General features: G+C 34.5%; 1 protein-coding gene and 1 long non-coding RNA gene across 2 annotated transcripts in view; one reads left to right on the forward strand and one right to left on the reverse strand.

Annotated features, from left to right (window-relative positions):
* The window catches only part of LOC106680070 (uncharacterized), a 200,636-nt gene that overhangs the window by 140,507 nt on the left and 50,605 nt on the right, over positions 1-9,524 (reverse strand). The gene's annotated exons all lie outside the window — the stretch shown is intronic.
* The window catches only part of LOC106680062 (glutathione S-transferase), a 198,823-nt gene that overhangs the window by 140,490 nt on the left and 48,809 nt on the right, over positions 1-9,524 (forward strand). Inside the window, exon 3 of the mRNA XM_014419529.3 lies at positions 8,834-9,004. Within this exon, the coding sequence (XP_014275015.1) occupies positions 8,834-9,004 (171 nt within the window). The remainder of the gene's footprint in view (positions 1-8,833; positions 9,005-9,524) is intronic.

The raw sequence follows: 9,524 nt of genomic DNA on the forward strand, positions 1-9,524 counted from the left end.
CTTCTTCCTTTTCTTTTTTCTTATTTCAATATGCTCGTCAAAAGTCAAAAGCTTACCAACTCCTTGCTGCGCTTACGAGCTCCCACCAGGTTTTATGGAATAGGAGATATATCATATTATAGTGAAATAATATATCTAGGTATACAAATGAAATATTTGTATTTCCCTGTAATATGTATGATACATAGTAATACTAATATAACAATAAAGGTGTTTACAAAAAAAATAAATAAAAAGAGCTATACCATGTTGAACAAACCAGTTCTCTTCCAAAGATAATCGAGGTTAGATTTTTTTTCCCATCCTACTTTATTTCCAACTAATACAATATATACAAGACATAATATATACACATAATTACAATAAATAAAAAAAAATAAAGAGAATTGCAAGGTTCGCTAAAAGCGGGTTTACAGAGAATGGGGAGTGAAACTTAACCTTAAACTAATGAGACCCACTGGTCAACTTCGTCGACTTTTAAGGAGGGAGGTAGTGGGATCTTTCCTTTTTGGAACATCACGATGGCGTCCGTCTTGGCAGGGTTCACCCTAATCCCAATAAGTTTAAGTGCATTAGTGATGGTCGCTGCTGCGTCTTGGGCGAAGGTTATGCTGTTTTGGCATTGATGCTGGATGCGTAGATGCCGATGTCGTCCGTGTAGGCTGATACTACTGGCTTAGAGTAATCTATTGCTACTACCGGCGCCGTAAAGACGACCAATAGTAAGATACTCTCCAGGTGGAGAATGGAGAAGAGAAGCACTCGTCAACCCGTACAACGAAAGATCTTACACTGAGGTAGCTTCCGATCAGTCGGCATAGGGCGGCGGGAAACTTTTATTCCTCCAGTCTGCGTAGTAGGAGCGGCTGAGATACACACTCAAAGACTTGGCTGCAGTCTAGTGAGATAAAGGCCCTCACACTGTTTTTCTTCATCTGCCCTATGGTGTCCACTTGGATCTTCGCCATGTGGTACTCACAAGCGACTCTCCGCTGGAATCCGGTCTGCTGTGGTGGAATGACGTTTTCCTCTTTGCAGTGTTCCATCAGGTGGTGAAGCCTAAGCCTTCCTAGGATGCATTTTTATCAGTACATACGGGATTCGGTCCAGTCCCGATGCCTTTTTCCTTTTGACGCATCGTAGTACAGACTCAAGCTGGTTGAAGGAGGAGAATAGAGGCTTATCATTGGGGCTCGATGGTCCAGGTTGTGGATGAGGAGCTCTGATCGTCCGTTCAGCATCCCTTGCTGCATAGATATGGCCAGGAGTTCAGCCTGTTCCCCCGATGTGAGTAGATCGTCGCCTGATGTGAGGTACACATTCTTCCTCTTGTTGACGAAAATCCTCACGAATCTCCAGAACTGGCGGTGAACGTCATGGGTCCTCCGTAACTGGTCACGCCAGAGCGAGGTCTTCTAGTCCCGCATGAGGCTGGCTATCTGCTGAGTCATCGCATTGATGACCAACTTCAAACTGTAGTCACGCGTGCGCTGGAAGATGTTGCGAAGGTTGTTACGTAGACCGGTGAGGGCGAGAATGTGCTTTGGCGGTTTTCTGAAGGCGTAGGTTGTGGCGGGGACTTGGGGATGGTAATGTCAGCTGCATCCTGGATAGTGGTGGTGATGACCTCAGCTATATTGCTTCTCTAAGATTTTGCTCATCATGTTGAGCAAGGTCATAACCATACCCATCATCTGGTCCAACTTCAATCGAGGTTAGATTTTTTTTTTCCAGAACCCCTATTTCTGAATTTATGGTTTTTAGCATGAATATATATATACCAATGTATATTTTGATTCTGCACTGTTCTTTGAGGTTAGATTTTTTTTTTTTCCAAACTTCTTTATTTTGGATATGGTTACATAATATATAATGCAATACATTATACATATACAATTTACATTATATCTTGGTTTGCCGTATGGCATTATGAGATGAGCAAACATGGTTCGCTGAAGGCGGTTACACATTGGTGGCATGATAGCTGGGGGCTTACAAGAAATGGGGAGTGGCCATTCCGGCTGGTGTTAGAGGTTAGAAAACGAATGACGGTCCTATATCAGTTTTTAAATATTTGCTTAAAACGGGAAGAGGAGACTTAAGATAGTAATATTTAAAAAGTGCCTGAATTTTAAAAACGGCGTGAAACCCGTTACTTCCAACCTCCTTGGTAGTCTTACTTATCTAACTTTTCAAACAGACAATTACAGGTAGGAGGTTGTTCGACGGCATGTCTTAATCTCACACTCTCTATACAAAAAAAAGGCAATCCATCCCAGCCGGGCCCGCCCTTCTAAGACCTTTTCTTTCTTACTTCCTTTATTAAACAGAAAAATAACAGAATAAACATATGAATATATATACATACGTATTTAGTATATAGTCGAGCGTGGTTAGTACTTGGATAGGTGACCTCTAAGACCCCCAGGGAGCGACAGTCCTATAGCACGTTTGAAATATTAGCTTAAAACGGGAAGAGGAGAGATCTAATCGAGTAATATTTAAAAACCGCCTAAAATTGGGAAACAGCGAAACATGAAAGAGCAGCATTATGCCAAGAGAAATAACTAATGATTTCGGCAACGGTTACGGTAGAGGAGTAATTGAACAACATAATACTAATGAATTCATTATTGATATTCCAATTTCAGTAAACATTTAGTAGTGTTTATGAAGCTATTGTGCAAAACAAGTTGATTAGTATCTGCATGAATTTTCCCCGACTATTCCCATTACCCTCTCTGCATATTCGGTGAAGGGTTTGACAAGGTTGACAGTTCAATTAATTAGATTGGTCGATACAGTCAGAATAAAAAAATGTTTCCGTATCCGCGAATTTAGACCCGGTTACGTACTTGCTTACTGAAATCCATTTATCTTTAATTATGTTTACTTTATTTATGATACTTAGCGAAAACACCAATAAACTCAGCTGAAAAATCAATGATTACCATAAAAAATTAAAATTTAATATTTTATACATAGCTCTTGTTTAACAAAACTTGATACTGATACTGTGTTTTATTAGCATTTTCATGAAAATAACAGATTTTTGGACAGTTGAATTTCATTGGAGTAGAATAGTTTTTGGACGGAAACCTTGAAAAAAGTGGAAAGCGATTTAGGAGTTGACAAAGAAGAAGAAGGCGATTGAAAGTTTAAAAGCAGAGGGTGACAAACCCTATTCTTTTTCAAATTTCAACCACACCCTTAGAACTTAATGAGAATATCCACTATTGTAATTTAAACAGAAAGACATCTCCCCTCCCCGTTTAACTTCTTCCTTCAAGCTTAAAAGGGTACGTACAAGAAGAGGACACATTACCAGCCAATATCCTATAATGCACAGTATAGCGACCAAGAATCGGTAGGGCAATCAAGAATATTAAGACTGTTACGGACTTTATCCTATAATGCTGAATTTTTTAATGTTTCAACAGTCATATTTTTCCCTGATATATTTGAGCGTCTGTAATTTCTGTCTTTGGATCAAATGGCCTGAAATTTGGTATGTAAGGTTGTTTTAAAGGTAGAACAGTAGCATAAAATTAGAAGTAAATTTCTTAGTGGGCGTGGGTGTAATAAATTGAAGCTAACGGAAGTTATTTTGATTAAAAAAAATTTTTTTTTTGCTCATTTTCATCATAATATATGAAATAATATTGGCGCTGTTAAACGACTAAAATGCTCTTTGGACGTTCAAACAGCTAAAATCTACAGATGGCCCAACCCAGACATTCAACTATCCAGTTTATTACTACAAGATTGCTAAGCCAGATTCGAACTACTTTATCTAGCCATCCTCTAAATAGAATGTTATTAAAAGTCCCTCCCACTTAATCGCTGTGTGCAGCGCGGTGGAATATCCTTTGTGCTCCATCGAGACCTTCAGTAGTTGCGAAAACAATCACTAAACTTTGTCTCAAGCGAGACATTCAACAAGAGCACTCCACTTGATTAGTATGAGCTATGATGTGTTTGAGTCGTTGAAATATCCTTTTGTAATTACAGAGGAAGGTTCAAATTGTTTAAATTATGCCAATAACAGAGATTCGCGCAACACCATCAGAAATAACAGTGATATTTCCTATTCTTCAAGGACACCTCTAACCCAGTTTAATCCTTCTATGAATGCCTTCGAACTGGTTTCTAGTGACAAAGCTTGCAGTGAAACCTTATGCTAGTGAGTCCTTAAGTGATCCTTGAGGATTGGTATGTTTAAATCTTTATACAGAGCTGAGCCACTGACGTACCAAGATATGTGTTTGATTGTCGAAAATGTGTTTGCCTTAAAAATAAGTTATATGGATTTGATTTTTTTTTTTTTTAAGTCCAGATATCTGTTAGGAAAGATGCATTATTAATAGCACAGTTTAAGAAGAATAGTACATGTCCTTTGATTTTCCTACTACCATAGGACTTTTTTCAAGTTAAAAACTCACCTGTTTCAATACTTAAAAGAAAATATTTCAATAGCATGAGGAAAGTTTCGATTACGATCGTAAATATATTCATTTAAGAATTTATAATAACTACATAAGCGGATCATAATGTATAAAATTCAGTGTAATTTAACGTGTTGCCGTCACTTATAAATTTTAATATCTGTTTGCCTTTTTATCACTATCAATTAATTTTAATATTAGTGCTACATTGAAAGGAATTTACCTTTCTCTTATCAAATATCCACATATAATATAGGTTTGATAAATGCTTAATGTGGATAGCATGACTTCTTTTTCAATTAAGGGTTTCTACAATAGGATTTGCTTTGATTTATTAATTTCAACAATAAAACTCAAGGGAATATTATCGAGAAAGAAAAAAAAATAATCCATTCATACTTTGAGGTTTCACGGTACAAGATATGTTGAATCCAAAAATCGAATAAAACGGTCTCTGTCTACTAAATATAAAATTAAGAATAAAAAAAAGCATTGATTAATACAATGTTTAAATTGGAAGATTAATCACTTTATTCCATGTAATTATTTATTGTGAAAAATCCTTCCTATATTTTTACACCAATATTGTTCCTTCATCGACGTTTACGGTCTCTTCACCCATCTTCAGGATGAGTCATCTTCATTATAATTGAATAGTCATATATTTATATTAAATGTTTTGTCATAAGTTAGTTAATCAGTAATGTAAACTACTTTGTTTATTATTCATTCCTACCATCACATTCCAGTTTTGAACCATTAGTAAGTACAAATAAAATGGATATCAAGGATTCTAAAAGTGAAATACCAGGAAAAAGAGCTTTTGACCTCAAACGCCTTTTTTCCAACTACCTCCTCAGTTAAGAATTAACAAGAAAATTAAATTAATTTAAAGGGTGAAATTCTCGTGGATTATAGTTTTTATTTAAAAAATAATTAAATCCCTTACAAAACAAAAAAATCATCATCAAAATTGGATCATAAATAGCAAATATATGGTATATTAAAATTTTTAACTAAAGATTTTAAAAGTATTTGGGCGGACTTGACACATTTTCCAGTACATTCTATAGATGTTTACTATCTTCTATTAAATTATCTTAAATTGCCTAGAAAAATTTTAATAGAATTTAAACATTGACTAACTTTGGCAATGAGTAATAGTGGTAAATGAACATATTCATACAAAAAAATAAAATATCTATGTATATAATCAGATAAATAAATAGATTGGACGTAACCAAACTAAGTAAAATAAACTATATTCTATATTTACAATCTTGACCTGATGATCCCCACGCAGAGCCCAGCGCAGCCTTTCACCGCGTCACTGGTAATGAGCCAGTGGAGGCTGAGTAAGTGCACTAAAGCCCCAATCACTCTACATGAGCGGAGAATCTGACTATTGCCAGAACTCCAATTGCCCATTTTACTTTACTTTCGGCCACAGCCGTTTCAGCTTTCGAATGGTAAGAATGGGTGGATAAGAATTGAACCAAACGATTGGGATAATTAGAAAGATTTATATGGAATTAATATTAGCAAAGATACAGCAAACAATTGAATGGAATTCAAAACCAATCCCGTACGAAAAGTAAAAGGAGTAAAAACATCGGATATTTCATTGTTTGTTATTTATTGATGCAATAGAGTACTAAATTCAAATCTATTTAAACCATACTAATTTATTGTTTAAACCAAAATAATAATAACAATTTGAACTATAAGAAAAAATTTTGTTATAATTTAAAGGATTGTTTTTATTCATCATGATCCACTAAATCAATTTAACCATTTTTTAATCTAACAGATGAATTTATCATACTTGGAATGTAACTGGATCTTTAATTATGCCATAATGGGCTTCTTTTATTTTTTATATAGCTACTTAAATACCACTGATAACGTGATGTGATTGTTCCTCATGCAAGTAGGAATTTCTTATCGATTGATTCAATCGTAAATTCAGTCAAGAAAAAAATATTGTTTAGTAACAATCCTTTTTTAGTTTAGTTTATACAACCCTTATAAGCGGAGGTTTTGAATACAAAATAGCTATAGATGCCGGATTTTCCATTTGAAAAGAAAACCCTTGGGGTTTTCTTTTCTAGAAAATTCGTATTGGGACAGGGACTAACCCCTAGCCGACAGGGAGATTGGAGTTCCCTCTCCTCCCCTGAGCGAACGCTACTCTCCATTATTATTCAACATTTCCCTCATGCGTTCAGAAATGGTTATATTTTTACAACTAACATGTAGTATGTATGTAATTGTACATTATCACATATTTCATGAATTTCGAGTATGTTTTTAATTGTATATTTGTATTAAAAGTAAAACTCAACTAAAAAAATTCAAACTACTCTGAGTTGAAAGTTGAAATCACACTTATTTCCTCAATTATTGAATGCCAATTTACACTATTTTTCTAAGAACTTTTTTGTATTTCCATCAGATTTAAACAAAAAAAAAAGTAACATCTTTTTATAAGTATATTTTAAAAACTCTATTTTTTTTTTTTTTTTTTTGGTAACTGATATTAAAAAATAACTTCTTATTTCGGGTTATTTCATTAACGTTAACCTCCGAGTATTCAGAAGATACTTCAGTTCCAATCCGGCCCGAAAAACTTGAAATTTATTTTGTGGCTATAAAATAAATCTCCACCTTTTATTTTAATCTCATATTCTGGTTAGATTAGATATGTTTCCTGTAGATAAACCGTCATTTTAACCAATGTTGGAGTACACAAGGGTGTTAACCACCAAACAGAGATTCATGCCGTTTTATAATTTTAATCACTTTCTAAATATTGCTAGATTTAACTATCCTAAGTCGGAAGAGGAAACTTCCCGTTTTAAGTAAATAGGAGTTTTAGAGGGGCGGGGCGGCGGGGAACGATTGCCTTTAATTTTTTGTGTTATTACCTCCTCTTGTGAGATCGTGACATACCGTATACCATAAACCAACATACTTGGTATAAGTGTCTGGTTCAAAGGTAAGATAAATATGGCTCCCACGGAGGACAGCAGTGCTAGTTTCACTTTTTTTCTAATTTTAGCCACTTTTTAAATATTGCTCGATTAAATCTTAAATCCTCTTCCTCCGTTACTTAGAAGTACATCTGGACAAACGACTGACATGGAATCCTCATACCAGACTGAAAAGACAGGAGACTGTTCGTCGATTCCAACTATTACAACATTTACTAGACAAACGGTCCAAACTGCCAATCCATTACAAAAGACTGATCTACATGACTATTATAAGGCCTATCTCGACATACGGAGTTGAGCTATGGGGCTCAACTAAACCATTACATTCCTCCCGAACCCAATCCTTACTGTCCGAAATCCTTCGTAAAATCCTTACTGCTCCTTACTTTGTCACGAATCAAGTTTGGCCAGAACCAGGAACCAATCCTTCCTTGATAAACTTCCCAACCACCCAAATCCACTTGTTTCTAACCTAGCTTCTCCTTCATTATCTAATAATCCTCCTAGGCGTCAGAAAAAAAGATGATCTCCTCTAGAAATGTTATTGGAGTTCTATGCATGGGTAGATTCTCCACATGTTTGTATCATGTCACTATGTCACCTACAGCAAATTTACTTGTTGTATATATTTTTATACAGTTGTAAATAACAATAAATGAATTATTTAAAAAAATCCTCTCCCGGGTTTAAGTAAATAAAATGCCAACAACTAATAAAAATAATAAAAAATAAAATAAAATTATTTAATATAAATTAAAATGTATAAAATTAAAACTGTAAATTCAGCAGTTAGTTGGATTAGACATTTGAAGTATCTTTTTTTCTTGTTTTTCACCTATTAATTCTAAACGATGGATTCTAGTGAAAGAAAAAAAAAAGTTACAATCACCAGTTCAGGTTGTATGTAGACATCGACAGATCAGGTATTGGAGCCCAAGAAACAACTGGAGCCAACTATTTTACGACCTTCTCGCTTAGCTAAATTATTATGTTAGGACTCCTATACAATTTTATTTAGTACTAAATAAGAGAGTATCAAATCATGTCACTGTATCAGGAGTTTAGTATTTTGAACCACCAGGTTTATCCCTCAACCCATGACCCCCTTTATAGTCTTGGTAAGAATCAAGACACGTCACATCATTGTACACGTTACATCTTTCACAACCGGATTTGAACCCAAACCTGGAAGTTCCTTTACTCACTTAATAATAATTATTTTCGTTATTGAATCCGTTATTCATTTATATAAGTTACTTATTTTTTTTTATAAGAGCTTTTTTAAAATATTTTTATCATCTACATTTGTAACTTATTGCATTTGATAAGTAAATGTAAACAATAATTGCCCTGGATATTGAAGTTATATAATTGGTTATTGATTGCTTTCAGCCATGCCTTTCGGAATGGTGCCAATCTTGGAGGTGGAAGGAGAAGGTCAAGTGGGCCAGAGTAATGCGATAGCCAGGTACCTCGCCCTCAAGTACGGGTTGGCAGGAAAGACACCCTGGGAGGCTTTGGAGTGTGACGTTCTGGTGGACACTCTGGGGGATCTAAAGCAAGGTAAGCACATTTCCATTATTAGGAGTATTCGATGATATATACGGCTTTAAAGGTTCCTTCTAATGGCTTTAACGATTTCCTAACCTCTTGTTATAATATATTTATAATATTTTTGTTAGTCACACACAGTGATTATAAAAAATAAAATACAATTAGAATTCTTTTTGGAATTGTCATTATTAAAAACTTTTATTAAATGTTTTTAAGCGTGAATATATCATTATAATATAGGATAAACAATATTGGTTTATATTTATGTTCCTTAAAAAAATATATAATATAAATTAATGCTTCTAAAGATAAATTTTGACAAAAGGCAAAATAGTTTATAATTTAAAATCTTTTTTAAAATTATTTTTGAGGAGAAGATGGTTGGGGGTGCGGTCAATGAAAAACACAAATAAGTACGATTAAATTATTTTAATGTGCCAACGTTTCGGCTAGAGTTTCTAGCCTTCTTCAGGGCTAAAAACAGAACAAGATAACAACCACAGTAAGTATAGAAAATTTTTTAAAAAAT

The sequence above is a fragment of the Halyomorpha halys genome, unplaced genomic scaffold, assembly GCF_000696795.3.
Source record: "Halyomorpha halys isolate HHAL.00 unplaced genomic scaffold, Hhal_1.1 Scaffold15.1, whole genome shotgun sequence".
Lineage (NCBI taxonomy): Eukaryota > Metazoa > Arthropoda > Insecta > Hemiptera > Pentatomidae > Halyomorpha > Halyomorpha halys.